The 22,805-nt window shown below is 42.4% G+C and overlaps 2 protein-coding genes across 2 annotated transcripts; one reads left to right on the forward strand and one right to left on the reverse strand.

The window, feature by feature from the left end:
* MMACHC (metabolism of cobalamin associated C) lies at positions 1 to 11,710 on the reverse strand. Its single transcript, XM_056845034.1, has 4 exons — positions 11,593 to 11,710; positions 4,138 to 4,332; positions 1,847 to 1,999; positions 1 to 454 (listed from the first exon to the last, which is right to left on the reverse strand). The coding sequence occupies exons 1-4, from the start codon at positions 11,671 to 11,673 to the stop codon at positions 143 to 145; spliced, it is 741 nt and encodes a 246-aa protein (XP_056701012.1). The 5' UTR covers positions 11,674 to 11,710; the 3' UTR covers positions 1 to 142.
* Positions 11,711 to 12,775: 1,065 nt separating this feature from the next.
* Positions 12,776 to 22,639, forward strand: LOC130473748 (uncharacterized). The gene is made up of 11 exons (XM_056845332.1): positions 12,776 to 12,841; positions 14,563 to 14,596; positions 15,079 to 15,227; positions 15,728 to 15,809; positions 16,400 to 16,580; positions 17,068 to 17,135; positions 17,483 to 17,559; positions 18,434 to 18,534; positions 20,235 to 20,329; positions 20,752 to 20,883; positions 22,352 to 22,639. Exons 1-11 carry the CDS (start codon positions 12,776 to 12,778, stop codon positions 22,489 to 22,491), a joined length of 1,125 nt encoding a protein of 374 aa, XP_056701310.1. The 3' UTR covers positions 22,492 to 22,639.
* The last annotated feature ends 166 nt before the right edge of the window (positions 22,640 to 22,805 follow it).

A 22,805-nucleotide genomic window follows, 5' to 3' on the forward strand; every position in this document is an offset into this window, starting at 1 on the left:
CCCAATTCTAGAATGCAATACGGCTACAACTGAGAGCCAGGTTGCCAGACTGAATCATCAAGATGCTGGCATGGTCCATCTTTTTAACAGTGGGCACAGTGATGCAGGCCACATGTCTCTTTTGCACAATGAAAAACGCTACTCAGTGCATTGCATTCCTCTGCAATCCTCCGTTAAGCCCCAGCAGTTTTAATCGTTCAGCCGGAGGAGTTGCAAAGTACATTTTCTGCTCCTCCGAGTACTTCTCCGTCACTTCAATAATGTCCCGGTAGCTCCAGTCCCACCAGTGGAAATTGAACTTATCCAGCAGTTCTATTTTCTTTTCTTCTGTTCTCACGCAATCGATAGGGGAATTCTCCTGCAAGGAGGACACCTCAACATCTGGGAAAAGCAGGAGAGCCCGGATGGCAAACCAGCCTCCGTAACAGGGATGAATGCAGACACCGTAGATCTTCTGGAGAGAAAGAAAGCAGATTGAAGGCATGAAGTCAAAGGTCTGCCAGTACTTCAAACTTGGTGAGGAAAAAGATACAGAGAAAGCAAACTCAACTATAACCTACACAATAAGATTTCAATGTGCCATCTCTTCGTCACAAAATTTGTGCTGGGGGCCAGCTCTATTTCACGCTCCAGGCCATGGAAGACCTGCCTTCAGTCAAGTGGCAACAAAACAGCATTGAAAAGAGGTGAAAGTGGTTTGAGGCTTCACACTTCACATACATTATTTTGTCCTACCACTGCGTCTTGCCAAACAAGTTCTTCAGTTATACAAAGCTAATTCACCAGAGGGGATAAGCCTACACACCATGAACAACAATTCCTTGTTCACACTGCCTACACTATTAGGCACCTGATTGCATAATACAGAGAAACACAGAGCAATCTGCTAAATTTCAGCCTGATCCTAAGATTGCTTACTGGGGGGGGGGGGGCGCTCACTAAATTCAGTGGTGTCTATTCTCAAATTAGGTATGCACAGGATTGCACCTAAAGGCTATTTATCCTGCTGCGTGGATTTTAAAAACAGTATATCCCAATCTATTCACTAGAAATACTTCTGTCTCCAAGGGACTCATAACTGAAAACGTTAAATGGTCTGCTGGATCAAAGAGACCAAACTAAGCAAAAATGACAGACACCCACACGACACTAAATATAGGAGGGAAGGGCTGTGGCTTAGAGGTAGATTATCTTCTTGGCATGCAGAAGGACCCAGGTTCAATCCCTGCCATCTCCAGTTTAAAGAATCTGGAGGTGATGAGAAAGACCTCTGCATAAGACCCTGGAGAGCTGCTGCCAGTCTAAGTAGACAATACTGACCTTGATGAACCAATGGTCTGATTCAGTATAAGGCAGTGTCATGTGTGCAACTAGTTCAAGTACCATCAAGGGACAGTATTTTCTGCAGGCCTGCTAAATGGCTATGTCCTAAAGAGCTGCAGAATTTAGCTAGGCAGAAAGCAGAGGTGAGTCGCATGACTGGTGGTGATAGTATCAGTGCAGCTTTACACAGAGATAGGTAGATCTTCACTGCCAGATCATGGAATGCTCCTTTTCTTCAGCAGTGCTGCAAACTGACAATAGCTTCTATAAAAAAAAACAGCTAAAAAGCAGGAAGAAATTTGCATGGAGCAAAGCTAAGCAATGGAAAACATGGATCTGTGGTGTGTGCATGCAAGGAGTATATTGAACCATGATTACAATGTGCAATAAGCAGAGGAGAAAGTAACAGAAAACATTCACAAAGCATATTGAATCCTTCTAATGTGTGAAAATAAAAGTTACATCTATCTACTTCTAACAAATAAGTACTACCCTTACTTGCATGCTCTGATCTTAAACTCACCTTCTCTCCCCAAGGATCCTGCTGCACATCTTTCCTCTGGTAGTAGTATGCAGCACCAGCTACATGAGCTGCTGTCTGGGCCAGGAACCTGGGCTTCCGATTGGGCAGCATCTCATAATCATACATGATATCCAACTGCTGGTCAGCAAGGCTCTGGAAGAAAGAGTCTCCATCAGACCATGGCATACAAACAAGATACATTTCGCTGAAGGTATAATCTTATGTTCTCAGGTACCCTCACCTACTGTCGAGGTTTCTAAAATTATTCCATCCTATTTCATTCATTCAATGATCTGCTCAGGTGAGATGAAATATGACCAATATATAGTCTAAAAACAACTCAAGCCTAAAAACAAATTCCTCCAACTTACTCGTTTGTCACAAGAACTGCTTCATTATTCTGTAAAATTTACATAAATAAAAACTGCAGCTGCTGACAAAAATTCGCATTAATATTCAAAGTGAGGAAGTAGAGGGGGGGAAAGAAAAAAGCATTCTGGGCACATTTGTTAGGGACGAACTTAAATCTTTTACAATATTTAACATGGTGGAACAAAGCTTGTCATCTGTACTCTGGGTGGTTTTTGAGGGGGTGACTGTAAGAGATTATATGGAAGAAACCGTGGGGGTTACCGCACTTTGTATTCCCAGCGATGTATTAAGAGTTTGAAAATGTTATAAAAAACATCGTGGTTTTTGGATACCACGGCTTATAAATGGTTGGAAGACGTCTTCACAGCTAAAGGGGCCAAACAAAGTGCGAACAGTATTTTTTATAACATTTTCAAACTCTTAATACATCGCTAAGAATACAAGTGCGGTAACCCCCCATGCTAGTCCACCACAAGCCACTGTATTTGCACACTTGTCTATTTGTCAAGATGGAGTGTTCTCAGTACCCACTGTCCTCACCTTCATTGTGCTGCTGGGGAACTGAAGTCACAAAAGGCAAAATCATGTCAAATAACATACCACACCATTGTGACAGTCAGGTACCATTCAGCCCTTGCTTATGAAAATCTCCACCCCAAGGAAAAACTTCATTCATTTGAACTAGCATGGGGGTAGGGGAAATTACAAAACTTGTTGGATGACAAGTTGGCCATCAGAACACCTTTTCAAACAATGTAAGGTGATTATATACCTTCAATGCGTGTTTCTTTGCTGCATGTATTTATAACATCAGTCACTAAGATCTACTGTGTGTGTAATGCAGATGATCTGGGAGCAGCAGTAGAATTCTAGACTGTAGCTATTCAGACTGCAGGTGTCGGTGTCATTTTTGAATGCTTCCCCAAGTACAAAGCACCCTGCATGTAGTGACCTAGAATATCAGAGAGGGCTTGGCCAAACCTTTTCCCATGAGGTGCTAGTTTACTGCAAACAGGGTTGTTTGTTCTTTAAATGTCAGGGAACATCTTAAAAGATGACCCTTCCTCCGCAGTTTGAATTCCACTACTTGGGTAATTTGTGGAAAGGTTCTTGATCACTGTGCCCTCCTGCAGTTCTAAAAACAAGCATTGACTCCTGCAATAAACAGATACATAAATAAATGTGATAAAGCACCTTCCCCATGAAGAAAGGCTAATGTGCTCGGGACCTCTTCAGTCAGAAAAAAGATGGTGGGGGAGGGGAAAGTATGACAGAGATTTATAAAGATAGGCATGATGCAGAGAAACAAGATACAGAGAAATTCCCCTCTCGTAAAACTACAGCTTTCCGGCATCTAATGAAACAGACTAGCACTTGATTCCTTACAGACAAAAGAAATTCCTTCTTTATACAATACATAATTAATTTAGGGAATTCAGTGGCACAAAATGCAGGGACTGTCACTGGCTTGCTGGTTTTAAAAGGGGAATCAGGCAGATTCATGGAAGATAAGTCTGCCAACAGTTATTAATCATGATGGCTAAACAGAATTTCCATGCTCGCAGGCAATGTACTTATGAATACATAAGGGGGGGGGCAATGAAAAACTGTTACTATCATGCCTTGCTTTCTGTAGGCATCTGGCTGGGTACTCTGGGAAACTGGATGCTGGACTAGATGAACCCTTGGACTGTTCCAGCAGGACTCTTCTTATGCTCTTACCATAGGAATGCAATTTATGTATTTAGGATAATTCTATGCTGCCTCTTCAGAGTCCTGCTCATGGCAGTTTACAATTAAAACAATGTCACTCTATAAAAACAAGCCATTTAAAAATGACAAATTCCATATGTTAATTACATATTTGTCATGAATCCGTTGTGAATGACAAGAGAAGACTTTGTGTTAAGAACTCTCACCTCCCTCACCAACGAAAGGTGATGGAAAATGCACTGATCCACGGGATCATGAATCTTTTCCAGCAGCTGATTCTTCAGGAAAGGTTTGAAGGCTTTGTCAAACATGGCGGGGATGCTGAGTACCACAAATGCCAGTGTGTTATCAGAGTATGGCAAATGAAAAGCTGAAGGAAGGACTGCATTGTACCATCCTACCTTCAGAAAGAAAAATAAATTACCATTAGAAAAGGACATCTGGATTTTGATGATCAACAATTGCATGCCATTTGCACAGCTGGGATTACAGTCTGAGCACTGCAGGTCTTATTTAAAAACATGGTTATTAGACCCAACCACTTCCACTTTCTTTTCCTCACCAGCTGGAGGCCTGATCCTCTGGCAGTGTCATCCTAAGGAGAGATACACTGCTCTAAGTCTATTAAAGGGAATGCACTTATACTCTGTTTAGTAACTCTGTTACTAAGGGTGTAACTCTGCTTAGTGTGGAACTGTGGGTCTATTAACAAAACCCAAAGGAAGCAATAATTTGCGTGACTTAACTTCATTTTCCAAGCTTCAGATTTTCAAAAGATCGAGAAATTTATTTTGTTTTCCCAAAGACTGGTTTGGCAGAAGCCAAAGAAGCAGATGAAAAGTGTGCATATGCAGATTATTAAACCAGCAGCCACATAGGAAACAGACAGGGAACTGTGCAAGGCACTGTAGCGCCACCTAGTGTTGTGGAAGCTCTCTCCAGACCTCTAGATTACTCAACCTCTGTTTGAGTCCTTACCATATTCTTAGCCAGTATTTTTCAGAGTTTCTTCTATAGTCATAAGGGTTGGCTAGGAATTTAGGTTTTTTGTTTGCTTGTTTGTTTTTTAAAGAAAGGCACATCTGAAAATGCTGTGTTCCTTGCTAGCGAACAAGAACACCGAAAAGTCACAGTACACAGGTCTGTATCTGGAACAAATGTAACTACTAAAGTATGTGCATGTAATAGAGAAGTGTAAATTACTATTTATATCATGATTTACTTTTGCTGACTATATAAATACACAGATCTTTAAAAAGAATCAAATGAGTACATGCTTGGTAACACAGTGTCCACATTCCTTAATTAATAATTTGTTTTGATAAAATATTTTGAACCAGATTCTTTGCCTGTTTGCTGCTGATCCTCTTGTAGTTGCACTCAAGCCTCCCACTTGCTAAGCAAACAGCAGCATTCCAATGTCAGCTTCTAGTCCTGACAACAAACACTGTCTGATCTGCAAACTCTTTCTGGGACAATTATATCCCACTACTTAGTTTTCTTTTTATTCACATATAATCCTATCTGCAGCACTTCCCTTCAAAATGCTGTATAAGTATTTTATTTATTTTAATTAACTTATTTTACTTCATTTATACCTTGCCTTTCTCTCCAATGGAGGCTTAAAATGGCACACATCATTCTCTTCTCCTCCAGGTTATCATCACGATTCTATGAGATAGGTTAGGCTGAGTATGTGACTGGCCCATGGTCACCCAGCAAGGTTCCATGGCAAAGTGCAGATTTGAACCTGGATCGCCCAGATCCTAGCCCGACACTAACTGCTACACCACACCTGGCTCAAATAGGTTCTTGCCAAATCTCCTGAGAAACTCCTTGTTACACACTTGGATCCGAAACAGATTTCTGCAAAAAGGAGCTCAGAGAGCCTTCAAAAAAATCAGATTCAAAATCACATACTTTTGTTACACATCAAATTATGACATCATGGTGGTGAGTGCAGAGAATAGCCTGAAAGCTCCTGATGTCACTCCATCTCTGAAGCTAAACGGGTCTGAAATTCCATCTCTAAAGAAGCAAGACCCCCCACACTGGGGTCCCCATGGGAATATCAGAAGTGCTATTTTCTAAGCCTCTTGGAGAATGGAATTTTAAAAAATGTAACACTATCATAGAATGAAAGAGTTATGCACCAATGACTAGGACAATAATTTCATGGTAAACTCAGGGAGAAGACTGCTGACAACAAATTCTCCAATTTGAGGGACATGTTCTTACTCCTGGCAAGTTCTCAAACTGCGAATTTCTGCCACAAGCATACCAGTGCTTTTAAAAGAAGCATAGATTTTCAGAAGTCATAAACACCAAAAAAACAAAATAAAACCCCAGGCTATACAAAAGTAGGACTAGCAAAGAATTCATGCATCTCTTCCAGATTTGATTAACAACAATAATTGTAGGCCTCCATTCTGATTTCTGCTGCTTGACAATCTGTTCAAGGAATAAAACAGTAAAAACAGGAGTCAGTTTATTTGGGGTTCATAATGCAACCTCTGACATGGGCTAATGACACAGCATCTCTAGTCCTTATGATGTCATAAGGATTGTGGGTGGCAGCACACAAGCCAATTGGGACTTTCGCTTTAACCACGTGATTCATACTAGGAGGAAGACCAAACAGCAGGAGTCATGAGCAGAGACAGGTAATGGTGCTCTGAATCTTACAGCCCAAACCTACACTATTTCACTCAGAACCAACAGACAAGCTAGACAGGACAGCAGCTGTTTCATATATTTAAATATGTAACTGCCCCAGTCTCACAAAAAAGAGTGGAGGTCTATTCCAAGTTGAATCTCTGCCTGAGCAGATGCCAAACAGAGCCATATGCAACGCTGATGAACAGCACAGTGGTCCTGCAAGTCAGTAGGTACCGTGGTTGTTTGGCCAGCAGATGCACAGGGCACTGTGGGGAAGCTACCTGTCATAAGAACATAAGGCCCTGCTGGACCAGACCAAGGCCCATCAAGTCCAGCAGTCTGCTCACACAGTGGCCAACCAGGTGCCTCTAGGAAGCCACAAACAAGACGAGTGCAGCAGCACCATCCTGCCCATGTTCCACCGCACCCAAAATAATAGGCATGCTCCTCTGATACTAGAGAGAACAGGTCACTCCCTGAACTCCTGTTGTGCCCCATTCCCCCACACAGGGGCATCCTGGCATGGGGCCATGCTGACAGCCCTGTACAGGGCTGCCAGCATCTCTGCCACACACACAGCAATATGCCCATAGCATAAAATGGGGCATACGTCTGGGTGTAGCTTTTTTGGTTTGCACCTACACACATGCACCCCTAGCCCTGGCTATAGGAGCCTGCATTGCCAAAGCGGCACCCAGGGCACGTGTGAGGGAAGGTGCATGACTTAGAGCAAAGCCCTTCATGGCCTTGGTCCCTGCAGGACTGACTCTTCTCCTATGCTCCACCACAACAACTTCACTCATCTGAGAAGGGCCTTCTGCAGGTGCCAACTTGCAAACGGGCAAAATAAAAAACCACCTGTTCATGTGGATTCTCTATTGTGGTCCCACATTATGGAATGACCGCATTACTGAATGGCCTGTCTGATGAGGTCAGGAAGGCTCCCCCTCTCCCGGCTATGTAATACTGATTTAACTATGCAATACTTATTTATTCAAGGGGGCTTTCCAACACAGGTAACATGACTGAAATGTAACAAAATGGCCCAGAAAGATACTTGGTTAAGTGGTCTATACAATTTGTATAGCTCATACTGCCTGTTGCTGTAAGTACAATGGTCTAATAAGTCTTGTTAATACTGTTGATTGTACTGATGTACTCTGTGTAATCAGCCTTGAGCCCCAGTGAGAAAGGCAGACTATAAAGAACATAAATAACATGAATTTGACATGTAGCTTTAATCTCTTCATATGCAGAGGGTACAGCTACATTTAGCAACATGTCCTGGTATGTTCTGTATTTATTTTTCCTTCAGTGGTCAGAGGCCTCATTATTTTAACGTACAAGCCAAAAGAAGATTTCTCACAGCCCATTGAGCATTAGTCAATGCCTTAGCAAACCATAACAGATTTGTTTGTCATGCAACTCCCTCAACTAAAAATGCCATTTCTCTGAAAGTTGTATGCAAGTTAGGTGATATTTTAGCAGAACACAGTAAAATCATTAAAAGCACACAAAACCAAGGAATATGGCTTCCAAGTAATCACAATTTGATGGGTATCAAAGAGAATGTTATTTTTCCTCCTTTACCATGGTTAATATTTAATTCGCTAGGAGACACATGCCTCACCTTCACACTAGTAATTTATCGACTCTGTCTTAATGTTTACCTCCCCGTCAACGAACTTAACATTCATCCCCTATCCAAACACTGCTGGCTGCATTCCCAATTTGACTCCACTTGGTTTTTTTTTTTTTTTACCTGGGGCTGTAACCTTGATAGCTCTTCAGAATGTCTTTTGTTACTTGTTTCTCCTGGTCTCTACATCAACTAAGCTTATGCAATTCCCACTCCAGTATACAGTGTATTGAGACATCAGATATACTGTTCTTTCTTCACAAGTTTCCTTTAAAACCCAGGTAAAATGCTATACTTGAATGCAATCTATAGGATGTGTGTGTAAATTGCCTTCAAGTCGCAGCCAACTTATGGCGACCCCTTTTTGGGGTTTTCATGGCAAGAGACTAACAGAGGTGGTTTGCCAGTGCCTTCCTCTGCACAGCAACCCTGGTATTCCTTGATGGTCTCCCATCCAAATACTTACCATGGCTGACCCTGCTTAGCATCTGAGATCTGACGAGATCAGGCTAGCCTGGGCCATCCAGGTCAGGGCAATCTATAGGATAAGACCTTCAAAAATGTCTTGAGGTAATGGGTAAGGAATGGAGACTGGCAATGCAGTCCAAAGCACAGTTGCACCTTAAATCCACTGAAGTTGATGAGATTAGGATTGTTTATAATTTTATTGTTGGTGTGCAAAACAAAAAGCAACATTATCCCTTTAAAAGAAGCACTTATCTATCAGGTGATGTCTACTATCAAATAGTCTGTGTGTTTTTCCAAACAGGGTGTTTACAACAAACAAAAAATCCCCCTGCTGTTTAATTTATATCTAAATGACATCATCACAAAGCTATCTGGCTCTGAGTTCATTTCTCCCTCTTTAGGCCCTCAGAAAATATCAGTCCTCTTATACACTGATGATATGGCTCTGGTCTCCCTTACACGTGTATGCCTAAGAAGGTTGTTGCACAAACTAGGTGACTACTGTAAAGAAGAGGCCTTAAGAATCAACTATGCCAAGACCAAAGTGATGGTCTTTAGGAAAAAGTCTCGCAAGTTCAAGTGGTCCATAGACGGAACCCCTATAGAGCAATCCAGCACCTTCAAATATGTAGGGATAACGTTCAATGAAACATTAACCTGGAGGGCTCATTTAGCAATAACCAGAGCCACAGTCTTAAGATCCATAGGGGCTATTCTGAAATGTTATTATACAAAAGGAGGATTCTTGATTAACCCAGCTCTGAAACTTTATCAAAGTAATGCAGTTCCCCAACTTTTGTATGGTGTAGAGGTTTGGGGTTGGGAGGATAGTCTGGTCACAAAGCTGGAAACTATCCAAAATCACTCCTTGAGGAGAATTCTAGCCTTACCCAGAGGCACCCCTGCAGCCCTGATGTGAGCAGAACTTGATCTGCCTTCAATCAGGGCCCGTGTTCACTTAGTGTTAAGATCTTGGAGAAAGCAAAGAAGTGACACCACCAACTTAAATCGCAGGCAGTGTTTTAAATTGATGATGCAAAGTGATGCTGACAAGCTAGCCTTCTATAACAACATCCTGCATTGCTACTCCATATCAGATGACACCCAGGCTGTCCCCATAGCAGGAACCAACATTTGGGATTGGGTGTTCAAATGTGATGCTGCATCAGACAGGCAACAATCTCCCAATCCAAATTCTCACCATGGTATAAACAGTTTAAAAAAGGGATCATGTCAGAGCATCATACCTGGTCAGTATCCCCTTTCATAACCTCAGAATAGCTTTTACCTCCCTCCAGTTTCAAACCATGCCAACAGCTTGGATAGCTGGACGTTACTCCCAAACACCATGGGCCTCTCGCCTATGTATTTGTGGAGCTGCTCCAGAGGACCTAACTCATTACACCTTATTCTGTCCTCTTTACAAAGAGCCCAGACTTAAATTCCTCAGAGTGATTCTAAAGGGCCTAAATCTTTCTCCAGATTCAGAGAAGCTGCTCTTTCTCCTATCAGATGCCAATCCTGATGTTACCTACAAAGTGTCACTCTTTGCTTTAGCAACTAAGAAAATCCGAGCTAAAGCTGTTTCTAATCAGGGAATGTAACATATTTAACTACTAGTTTCTTGTGGGTCAGACTTTTAAAGTTATTTTATGATATTTTATGTTTTAATGTTTTGTATGGTGGATTGTGATGGCCTTTGGCCACAGACAATAAACTTTATCACTCACAAACATTTTTTTTAAGTGCTCTTCATAATTAACAGGTTCAAAAGTGACTGGCTCCTTCTCATCTGTGCAATGCTAAGTACATAAAGGGCTCCTGGTCCTCATCGCTACCCCCCCTTAAAAATTAGCTACATATTGTTAGACATTTTATGAAGAACTAATTAGGTAACAGACAAAAGTAATGCTTTGCAAATATAATCTGGTGCATAACAGTGCCAGCCCAAGCAGAGCTATACCCTTCTAAGCCCATTTACTTCAGTAGTCTTAGAAGGATGGAACTCTACTTAGAATTGTGCTTAAAATGTATAACAAATAGTCCAGATTTCAACAAACAAAAGAAAGAGAAGAAAAATATTGTTAAAATCTCTGTAGTAATTTGGCACAAGACTCTGGCAGAGGTCACACTTGGTCACAAGACCAAGCTAAATTTGTTCAAGGAACAGTGGCTCCTTAACCACTTTGTGAAGTTTCCATCTATCATTAAGCATTATTCCCATACCTCAAAAACTATGGTTGCATGATTGCTGCCTGTCCTACCACAAGAGAGCAAAGTTATGGTGAAACAAAATGATGTTAGAGTTAACAATGGTGAGACATAGCACTTACCTTATGTAACACACCATTTTCACATGCAGCAGTAAGAAAGTGCATGTCAATGCTCATGCCATTTGTGCCACATGTTAATGTTGTGTGACACACAGTGCTGGCCTAAGAACAGGTTCCTAGGGGTAAGCCCCATTTAACAGAACCTAAATTCAATTTATACCTGTGTAGGATTGCTCTTTAAGCCTGCAAGGGGGGGGGGAAATATACTAACAGATGTGTAGGTTTTAGTAATACCCTGAGTGTAACAAAGCCACACTGTTTATGTAGGCATATGTTAAACTACAATAATAATAATAATAGCAGGAATTTCAGGGGAAAGTGTGGTATTATATGAGGAACAACAGTAATAATTCAACAGCTTAATATGAACTCATCATAGCAGAAAGCAGATGTGACACAGTCTCATAGTGGCACCACGTGGATCAGCAGGATAATGTAATCAAAGATCACAGAGGTCAGGTCAAATCACATCAAGAAAATTGCCTCGACGCACTAATATGAGACCCTAGCTCTGGCTAGACACAAGGCGCCAAGAAACATACACCCTGCTACGTCTGCAGTACCTTGAAAGGATGAACCTCAAATCCCAAATGCTCCAAGTTGCCACGAATCCTCTTCTCCAGATGCGCCACACGCTTCTCCATGGCAGTTAGGCTCTGAGCCCCATGGGTAATGTAGTTTCTTGCGAGGCACGCCGGAGCCATCCCACGTGCACAAGTCCGCCAGCCACGCTTTAAAAAAAAAACACCCTCACCGATCGACCGCTAATGGCTGCGCGTGATGCATGAAGGGAACTTTTTAATTCCTCCCAGTGTTCCACGGGGGTCTGTGGCGTAATGCCTGTCGGGAAATGTAGTTCCACGAACGATCCCGCTTGTAAGGATTAGTATGCCTTAAGGACTTCCACCGCCAGAAGTCTCTACGGCGTGGCGAAAGGTGGGATTCGCCTCGTGCTTCGAACGGCTGGCGGAGTGCGCGTTTGAATATCTGCCGCGGAAACAATCAGGTCGAGCGAGGCCTTTTCTAGGGCTAGGCCTCACATCCCGCTTCTCCGCTGGTCAGGTTTCGTTTCTTTGGGTGACCTCCCGTCGCTACAGACGATGCTCCCATAGCGAGGGCCCTTCGCCCCCGTCCCCTCCCTAGTGAAGGAGTTGACGGCGTGAGGCCTCGGAGCCGCAAGCGCCAGGGGCCGGCGGGGGGCTGCATTCCCACAGCCAGCCAAGAGCCCCTGGCCTGTCACCAAGCGCTCTGGGGTGTGTCTGTGCCCTGCTAAGAAGCTTTTAGTCGGATTGCATGTATCCACGGCCTTGATGGGTGTGGGGGTGTACAGGTAGAAGGCGAAGCTGGACGCACCTGCAGTACACACTGCTTGGGAAATGCTGGTGCATTTAGATCCATATAGCAAGCAGCCTACGCAGAGCATCCAAGGTCCAGCGTCTGGCATCTTCAAGTGAAGGTAGCAGGGGCTAAGAAAGGCCTTTCTCTGCTGCCCTGGAGAGCCACAGCCACTCATCAGCCAATACCGAGCTAAACGGACCAAGTGCAGGTTCTTAGCAGTCTGGCCTTTCTGAAGCAATGTGCTTTGAAGGGTGATTCTGGGCTTAGGGTTGCATAATGCTGGGCCATATAGGATATTTGTGCGTTGCAGGTTGAAGGAAGTGTTTTCTTACTGATTAACCAAGCCAAGCGGTCGTAGGATGCAAATTGGTAACCGGTGAATTGCTAAAACACCTTTTTGCCAACAGGATGAACTGGGACACACAGCTAAGCTCTATACTGACTGCAACAGATGCCAACATGGCCAAAGTTAAGGCAAGTTCAGTTGCAGAGGAACATCTGACTTGTTTATCTTCCCAGTTGAAAAAAGCCTATGAGTCTGTTGTTTTGTTTTTGTGCTGGTAAAGGGAATGTTGACATATGATGACTTCAGAAGTGGGTTCTGTCTGTGGCGGGAAAAAAGATGCTGGTAGTTTCCATGAACTGGTCTTTAGTGGCTTTCAAGAACCTGCTGAGGTTTTTGGTGGTGATTGTTAAACCAGTGGTTTTTATTCAGTTCCTGAAAGGATGGTAGGTTGACAATGTGGTAAAAGGATATAAATGAGTAATGTGGTCACTGTTCAGAGGAAGCACAAATCAGTCATTATGGATACTGTCTGTTAATCTTGTGGACAAGATGACCTCAGATTTATGGGATCCATAGAATAAATAGACTGTATCTTCAAATAATGGCTTAACCATGCCTTCTTCATTTGAACTTGGGCTTTACACTCTTTTATTCCTAGCTTAATTTGTGACAGGAAAAACTAGTTGCTGTAAGATGTACGTTTTCTGCAAAATGAGCAGTGGGTATCAGTTTTTTCCCTAGAATTTTTCCTAGAATTTCCTAGAATATGCAATACTTATGCAGTCTAAGCTTATTTTACTAAATGCACAGTGCATAATATATAACTTATTTCCTGTACTCTTAATGCTATTCTTTTTAAATAATAGAGGATGCCCTATTGGAGGATTAGCATGTTTGATATCCACTTTCGTAAAGAGTACTCTAACTTTTCTTCCACCTTTAACGTCCTTGGCAATGGCTTGCCTTTTGGCATTTAAAAAATCAGATAATACTAGTAATTAATGTTTATATTCCAACTTATTCCTCTCCTTTTTATTATTATCATTGTTGGCTCAATTTGGGAGATTATCTTCTTGAACTTGAGGCTAAAGTTATAATTTAGCAAATTGTACTATTTGGCATATTCATGAACTTTAATCTTGCATATATCTACAGTATGCACAAGAATTAACATTCTTAAATGCTATAGATTCTTACATAAAACTGTTAATACTATATGTTTTGAGGGATTAAAACTATATCTTAAAAAGCATTTCACTTGTTACAGAAGACAGAACACTACTGGAGTTTTTTCTGCACTCCCAACATTTCAATTTTTTCTGCTGGGAATTTATTTTAAGACCCTGGGAAATGCGGGGGAGGGGACTTCCACCCATTTTTCCAGGTTTTTTCCCCTGGGTTTTCACCTCTTTAGTTGCCAACTCCCTTGTACTTTTCTGTGTTGCAGTGGACTGCTATGCAAGGAGCTGGAATTGCTCCAATTGGTCTCGCATCGTAAACGTTTACATGGCTTGGGTGTTGACTGGACTACCCAAGCAGAAGAAATTACAGAGAATTATCCTATAGTCTCTATAGGAGTTATTTCCATGGGACCATTGATCATAAAGTTTTTTTAGAATGTTTGCTTTGATCTTCATTCAGCCAACTTATTGACAATTGCTGATAACACCTGAAAAACATGGCATTGTAAGTCCATGCTGACAGTCTTGGCTTGTATATGTTGTTTGCACACTGAAGATGCTATATTAACAATAATAACAAAATATTTTGCCTTTTGCTCGCTGTTCTCCCTCAGTGCATGTTAACTTGGGTTTGATGCAGGGTCCCGTGGCAGAAGCAATGCTTAGTGGTGTGTTTCCAAGAGAAATGGTTGAAACATTATTTCATCTCTATTCTATTTCTGTTATAGCATCGTCTGAACCCAGCCGGTTTACCTTCCAAAGGTAAGAATGACTGGCATGTACTAGGTATTTCTAAGCGTCTGTTGCAGAAAGAAAATATCTTTAATGCCGAAAGTGTCTGAAGTTGCAGGATCAGTTTGTAAATCCCTGTTGCTAGATTGGATGGGGCAACTGGTAACTGATTCTAGGATATGAAGATAGTGGGAGCAAACAATAGAAGGACATCACCTTCATTGAGAGGCATCTTACCTGTAAAAAACGGAATGTTGAGCTGGATGCATGGGCTTTGGTCTGATCCAACAGGGTGTTTCTTAATGAGAACCTGTAGAATGGCCGTGCCTGTGAATCTGTTGATTATATGGAAACAGAATCAACTCCTGGCTTTGCTTTTAAATACTGAAAATTAACTCCCGTTCTACAGTCCTTTGTAGTGAACTTTAGTTGAGGCAAATGAAGTAGTGCTCCAATACTTGATGGCTTCCCTACTCAACAGTTTGTCACATCTGTTGCTTTCCATCATGCAGCTGATTTATTGCTGGAAAGAATAAACCCAGAGAGTGCTGTTCTGACTGAACCACCACCCTTGCATGTCACATGTGCTGCTCACCATTGCTGTAGTATGGCTACTGAGGAGCTGTCAGCTATCAGCAAGCAGCTGCATTCACAAGCCCAGGTAATCATCTCTGTCATGACTCAGTTTCTCTGCTATGGACTGGACATTATTAGCACAGTGGGGGGGATGGATGGAATGTGTTTTGCGCATGTTCTTTCTCTCACTTCCCCTCCCCTTCATGTACCTTTTTCTCTTGTGTGGAGTTATCTGAAACATGAAGGATTTACATTTAGCAAATTGAATAGCTATAAATAACAATAAATTAAGCTGAAGCACATGCAAAGTATAGAATGGAAGGACAATAGCGTTATGTGATAGTTTCTGCCTTTCTGTGTGACTCACATCATAAGATCTGTTACCTGAGAGGGTGCCCTATGCTTGGAGGAAGGAATGGATACACTCCCACAATGAGAGTGTTCAAAAACATTATACATATACTCTCACCAATTATCTGCCATAGGGCTGGCATTTCTGACCTTTGGTGTTTCGCATCTAGATCTTGAGAGCCCCCTTGTCTGTACTTTTGCCATGACTCTGGTTCTCATCTTGTCTCTTTCTAGGTCATAGAATCCCTCACTCAGGCGGTACATCGACTGAAACAGGAGAAAGAACTGCAACAGCACAGCATCAGTCACCTAGAGGGTATAAGACATTTGTCCTGTTCTGCCATCTCTTCTTCAATCCTTTCTTCCTTGTCTTGACTGTTCAGGCTATTTTTAAAACAAAGGTTTAGTTGTAAGTTGTAAAGGAGCAAAGATTTTCTCCCCTTCCTACTAGACTTGACTGGTCTTTCTTAATTCAGAAGTATACGGTAGCATTGCTCCAGTTTTTCCACCTGTTGTAGCTAAGCAGCCATGTAGCTCAGTCTACATGTCACAGGGACTTGTTGATTATATGAATTGCTCAAAGATTGAAAGCCTTATGTGGGGGTACCACTTAATTCGGGGAGAACTCAGGGAGGAGAAGTAGAGTTAATGTGGGCAGGAAGGGGCAGAAACGGGAGGAAATACTGAAGACAGTAAGATGGTACCCATGGTATGTGAAGCATGAGGAAAAAAGTGTGGAACTGACTCTGGTACCCAGATGGGAGCAAATACGTTTCCACCACTGTTAACTTGAGTGCTTTGTATCCATAATAAAATGATACTGTTTCTCTGACCTTTGTCCATTGCACAAACCAAGGGGGATGTTATTAGCTAATCTCTTCCTCCCCATGCTGCTTGTTTTTGCAGAGGAGGTGGATCGACTGCAGCACAGCCCCTACGGTGGCTTGGAATCTGTGCTGGGATGCAGGATGGAAGGACTAAAGAGTGAGCTCCATAACCTTCAGCAGCAGGTGTTTCAGCAGTCAGATGGTGACTGCACCCCTGATCTATATTCTGTCCCTGGCATTGCGCAAGAGATGTTGGAGAGGTTAGCATTTGGGTTATCAAACAAAAACAATTTGACTTTATCCACATTTTAAGATTAGAGTTCAGTGGGGAAATCTAATGGTAGATAAAGGGTAGTGCTTTTCCCGGTACCATCTGCAAAAAACAAACTACTGGAATACGGTTGGGTTTGTAGCAGGGCATTTAAAGTTAAAGCACAGTTTTAGAAAGTTTGAATACATTATGGTGTGTGTCAATTTGCTTGAATGTAATTGCTTTACAAAGAATAATAGTTGCTTTTGTGGCTGCCCCTCATCCAGAATTGTTGCCTTGTCTGCTTATTTCTAGCATGTGGGGACCCAGATAGGTAGGGTGGTTGACTTCTAGCTTATTAGCTCTCCAGGCATAAGAATAGCAGAGTCTGTCTGCCACCTTTCAGGACATCTTGACAACATATTGAAACATCAGCTGAATTTCCAGAAACTAATTGTGGTCTAGTTATTAATGGTCCTATATTACATCTTCTCTAGCAAGAAAGTCCTGTGGCGAGAGTATGAGACCATCAGAAGAGAGATGGAGCAGCTGAAACAAAAACTCGGTGATGTTCCTGCACCTTTTGCTTCTGTCCTACAATTACTATTGTGTTAAAGAGTCCTTGCCGTGTGTGCCAGATGGGGAAAGGGTTGAGTCGGATGTAACTTTAGGGGAGGAGCTATAGCTCAGTGGAAGATCCTCTGCTATGCATGCAGAAGGTTTCTGGTTCAATCCCCAGTATCTGTAGGTAAAAGGACCAGGCGGTAGATGATGTGAAATACTCTACCTGAGGCCCTGGAGAGTTGTTACCAGTCTGAGTAGACAATACTGGTCACAATGGATTTATGGTCTGATTCTGTATAAAACAGCTTCACGTGCGTGTTCATTGACATGACTTATTGCATCTTGTAGATCGGCATGAGGAAGATCTGTTCAGTCAAGTGTCTGCAACTCGTGAGATTAGAAGGACTCAAAGTCAGTACTGTAAGGTAGGGTTTTTGGAAGCTTGCTTGCTGCTACTCATTAATTTAGTGCCAATAGTGTGCTAGGGCCAGCACAGCATAACCTGTCCAACGTGTTCATAATTAAAGTTAAACAAGACAGGGGAAAAGGGGAGATGCACAGAACTGCATTGTAGTCCCTTTCAGTCGCTGTGCACTCTTTCTGCAAGCCTTAATGCCGGAAGAGAAAAACAATGAGCAAGGGTGAGGGAACATATGCACAGACAGAAGCAGTTGCCAGTCCCGTCCCCCCCCCCCCCCCATTAAAGGACAGGGCACATGCGGCCTCTTAAACACCACTGTTTCTCCAGTTGTGTTAAGGCATCTGCCCTTGTGGCCCTCTTTAAGGCTGGAATATTATGAAGACTGCCACTGAAGGGCTACACTGTTTACTTGACCTGGGAAAGATAACACAGAGGGGCTGTGGGAAGGGCTGTGGCTCAGTGGTAGAGCATCTGCTTGGCATGCAGAAGGTCCCAGGTTCAATCCCTGGCATCTCCAGTCAAAGGGACTAGGCATGTGGGTGATGTGAAAGTCCTCTGCCTGAGACCCTAGAGAGCCGCTGCCGGTCTTAAGTAGACAATACTGGCTTTGATGGACCGAGGGGCTGATTCAGTAGAAGGCAACTTCATGTGTTGATGTGAGTGTGGATACAGGTGTAGTTTGCCACTCCACTGTTGGCTTTCAGGCAATGGCTGACATTCCCAGGAGAATTTGAGTGAGTCGTTTAACAACAATTGCTCATAAAATTTTAAGAGGAGGAGAGATGTTATGGGAATGCAATTCATTGTTTTTAAAAAAAACACTTTAAATTTTTTTTGAAGTTATAAGCAGAGTAATCCATGTTCATTCTTGTTCCTAGATGCTGGAAGATCTGATGAATAGTTACAAAACTCAGACTCAGGATTTGGACAGAGCTAGGACTGAGACCCGGGGCACCCAGCAGGAACTCAGTAATGTCAAGTAAGGAAACATGTGTTGTGCTTTACGTGTCAGTGGCTCCTAATGTTAGAATTGCTTGCGAGGCCCATACTGAATTCAGGATTCAGATGTACATGTGCACTGAATTGTGTGACTCCAGTTTGTCTCATGTGGAAGAAGGCATGAGAGACCGGCAAAATGGCATCTCAACTTTATGGCAAGCAGCAGTCCACTAGAGGGACTGTTGGTACTCTGTATCCTTCCTAATATTGGTAATAAATAATGCTGATCCATGTGCTACCACTCCAGGAGCTTTCTGACTCATGTGATCCATGCCATTCACTGAGTTTGATGCCCTTGGTGCTGTTTAGAGAGGGATTACTAATAAGTTGAATTGCCTGCCCAAAGCTCCTCATCAGGAATGTCACCTCAAACCCTCTTCCTCCGGCCTCTCTTCTTTCCCCTTTTTTATTCTTGTGAAGTGGTGTTGTGCCATATTCTTTTTTTGTAGAATAGGTCTATCGTTTTTGCCTTTAACTGCAGTATGCCTGGCCTTCACAAATAGATTGGCTGGAGTGGCCTGATGTCTGTTCCTTGGAATTAATCTCTTGAGGAGAGAAGTGCCTTTTGCTCCAGCAGATGTCATTACCCAGGTTAACAGAACTGATAGTGAGTCAGTCACAGGATGAGTGCTAGAATCCAGAAGATCTCATACTGTCTTTTCGCTGTAGTTGCTCTTACTCTCTCAAAATCATGAATGATTCTAAGCAGCAACATTTTTGCAAACTTGTTCTGAATCTGATCTTCAAGTAAGTCCAGCTGTTCTGGCTCATTGTAGTCAGTCATGGCTTGCTTTCCATTCACTCATCAATTATTCCCAGTTGGATTCTTTCTCTACCTATATTCACCTCAGGGCCTTTCATTGTGTCCTATGTATTGTTGCTTGCATGCATTCCTGATGTCCCTCAGGGACCATCTGCTTGAAGAGCCTGCTCCCTTCTGAACCTACCCAGCTTCTACAATCATCTTCTGACATCCTGCTTTAGGTGTCCCTGGCTTCTGAGATTACATGTGTAGCAACCCGGGAGAGAGACTTCTCGCTCATGGCACTAAAACTCTGTAACTCTCTCCCTGGAGAGACATGCCTGTCTCCTTTTGTTGCTGTCTTCCTCCAGTGGGTGAAGACTTTTTTTGTTTTGTCTGGTGCTCCCTCAGTGATTCCTCCTTCCTGCCCTGTGTTTTAATTGTTGATTTTATGTATGTGTATTTTATTGTACTGTATGATTTCAGGTAGCCGGCTCAAGGTTGACTCAGCCTTCCATCCTTCCGAGGTCGGTAAAATGAGTACCCAGCTTGCTGGGGGTAAAGGGAAGATGACTGGGGAAGGCACTGGCAAACCACCCCGTAAAACAAAGTCTGCCTAGAAAATGTCGGGATGTGATGTCTCCCCATTGGTCAGGAATGACCCGGTGCTTGCACAGGGGACCTTTACCTTTTTATGTGTGTTTTAGCTTGGTTTTAAGTGTTTTAGTGATGGTTTTGTTTTAATGGTTTTTAAGATGTCTTTTATTATGTATGTTTTTAATCTGTTAGCCACCTTGGTGGCCCTGATCAGGGCAGAAAGATGGGGTATAAATTTTGTAAATAAAATAAAAGTTTGTGTCTTCTCTCTTATGCATGCTCTTTCCTCAATCACTGATGTACTTTTGTTGGTTTATTTTTTTTTACGTTTGTTTAATCAGATCCACAGTTACCAACCTAAGAGAACAAGTGAAAAGTCTGCATGCTGAGGACAAGCTGTGTGCTACGCCACTGAGGAAAGAAAGCATTCATCTAAGTAAGTGCTGGTTTTTAGAACATGCTGTATGAAAGTAATTTCTGATTAGGAAAAAGCAGTGAGCATAGCTGAGGGTGAAATGTGGCATGAACGTGCATTCCAAGTACATGATCTGACAGCAACTACAATAGTTAAAATGTATAAGAGAGCACTCTTGCAGAGCACACTCCAAAGACTTCTAAAAGGGAGAACCACCTTTGTATACATCATTTTATGTTTATGAAAAATAATAAAAATCTAAAGGGCGAAAAAGGGAGGACAAGTGCAAAGCTTTCGTAAGTCCACAGAATTTGCTATCAGGCCATTACAGCTTTGTACAGTTAGAAGGGCAGCTTTTCAGCTGATGTTACTAGTGGTACTCATGGGGGAAATTTGCGGTGATCTGGAAGTCTTCCTAATCTGTTTGGCTATTTGTCTCCTAGAAAAAAAGAATGAATTACTGCACAGTGATGTCTTGTCATCCTTTCTGTCCGATGATTCAGCCTCCGAGCTCAGTCTCACTGACGTCAGCTCAGATGAACTCTTCAGTGAACCAGAATTTGCAGAACTTGCTGGTGCGCCTTGGAATAACTGGAATTGTCTGAACAGGATTATTTCTTTTTAGTGAAGATGGCGGGGGGGGGGGGATATTCAGGCCTGGAACCTCTGATGTGGATCGTCTTAACTAGTAACTTTGCAATGGGGGGGGGACAACTTTCCCCCCTCATTGGAGCACTGTTCTGACATCATAGCAGTGATGCTGAAAGTGTTTGTTCAGCAGATTCCAATTTTCCTTTTTAGAAGGAGTTCTGGCCCTCATGGCTGTGAAGAAGTTTTAAAATATGCAGGAATCTGCTACAGCTTCAGAAACCAGAGGAATACCAGGCAGGCTTTCTACTTTTTGCATAGCTTCTGTTCATCATTATGATTTATGCAACCTGATTATATATATCCTTAAAGTTTTGCTGAGTTTAAGAGACTTACTTCTCAAATCTTTCCATAGGTTTGGAGCTTTACCTCTTCAGCCTTACAATTTCATGTCAGCCCCCTCCGTATTTGTCCTCCCACCAGTCTGTAAAAACCCAGTGTAACTATCCTCTACTTGTTTATGTTAATAGGCTTAGTAGCCTAACCAATTCTTAACAGGCTTCCTGGTTTAAATGTATGTAGTAGCTAACACTGCTTTGCCTCAAAGAGCTGGGCCAGACTGATACAGCCACTGTTTCTTGTTAAACCAGTAATTCAACTGCTTGGTTCATTATCTAAAGTTTTTGGTTATCCGTCATGAGAACCACAATGTCGGACAAAAGCTTGGGGAGGTGCACGCGCTCATACCCTTCCTTGGGCCTAACATCTAGCTTTATGCCCTTTGATATTATTTGCAGTTATTTCCTTCACATATTTGTTCCTGGAATTTCACAGTTTTTATTACATCAATAACCTTGTGAATACTCCAGTTTGGGGAATAAAGAGTTTAACATTCTGTTCAGGGAAACTCACACCCTATTTGATTAAGATGCTTAATTCTTGTGAATGGTGTGTGGAGGCTGTCGGGGTCTATTAAACTGCTTTGCATTTTCCTATTTCTCCACACTAATCCTGCTGATTCGCTGTATATGAAGGAGTCAGTTTCTATTAGATCTACTAGATCTGTCTAGTTGTATGCAAGACGTTTTATGCACCTTTCCTAGAATGACTTCATGGCGTCCTTTTGCTCTTAAGATCTTGAAATCTAGTATATGCCTATGGTGGTCATATTGCTTTCTTTATATCCCACCTTTCTGCCCTTACAAGGGCTTGCCACATTTCAGCCCTTTGAGTTTTCTGAAGTGAAACTAATTATAGTTTGATTCCTGCAGGGTCTTCTGGAGATCTTGACCACTGAACTATTTTAGCATCACTTGCAATAAAATGTAAAGGGCACGATGGTTTGGTGATGCGAGTGTTCATTGTCTTTTTGTTGGCCTTGATAGCGGCGCTGCATGGTGGGTATGTGTAATCAGGGGTCAGAGTAATGGGCTAATCGCTTCTCTGTATTTTTAGATGACAAGGAGATTTCCATACCAAGCTTGGCGATAGAGAAGAGCACCCCTGGAAGGAAGACGAGTAGCATGTTGAAGGGAGCAGAGCTTAACAGCGAGCTGTCCACCAGTCTGCCTGAGCTCAGCTTGAGTGACCTGTAAATCTTCACCAAAAGACTGGCTCATTCTTTCTAACATGAACAAATTAAAGAGAAGAGAAACTTAGTCTGCTCTCCTGTATGCTGAGCTGGTTTTTGTACAGATGCAACCTGAGGTGGGAAGAGGTGACAGCTTGGCATATAACTTGAATGATGGGGGGCTTGAATCTGTTCAATAACACTGGGTGCCAATCTCGTCCAAAGGCTTCCTGCTTCCCTTTCCAGAGAAGAACAGTTAGGTTACTGTTCCTTATGTGTATGCTTGTGTGGGAAAGGAGTACATATAAATCCTTTCAGGAACTGGTAATTTTAATATTC

The sequence above is a fragment of the Euleptes europaea genome, chromosome 2, assembly GCF_029931775.1.
Source record: "Euleptes europaea isolate rEulEur1 chromosome 2, rEulEur1.hap1, whole genome shotgun sequence".
NCBI lineage: Eukaryota > Metazoa > Chordata > Lepidosauria > Squamata > Sphaerodactylidae > Euleptes > Euleptes europaea.

Bases quoted from the DNA above. Each gene is read 5' to 3' on its own strand.
- MMACHC (XM_056845034.1), bottom strand. From the start codon at position 11,673: ATGGAGAAGCGTGTGGCGCATCTGGAGAAGAGGATTCGTGGCAACTTG. The intron at 4,333-11,592 runs GTACTGCAGACG...TTCTTTCTGAAG, and splicing joins TTGAGGTTCATCCTTTCAAG to GTAGGATGGTACAATGCAGT. The intron at 455-1,846 runs GTGAGTTTAAGA...CTTTCTCTCCAG, and splicing joins AGGATCCTTGGGGAGAGAAG to AAGATCTACGGTGTCTGCAT.
- LOC130473748 (XM_056845332.1), top strand. From the start codon at position 12,776: ATGAACTGGGACACACAGCTAAGCTCTATACTGACTGCAACAGATGCC. The intron at 16,581-17,067 runs GTTAGCATTTGG...CATCTTCTCTAG, and splicing joins GCGCAAGAGATGTTGGAGAG to CAAGAAAGTCCTGTGGCGAG. The intron at 17,560-18,433 runs GTAGGGTTTTTG...TCTTGTTCCTAG, and splicing joins CTCAAAGTCAGTACTGTAAG to ATGCTGGAAGATCTGATGAA.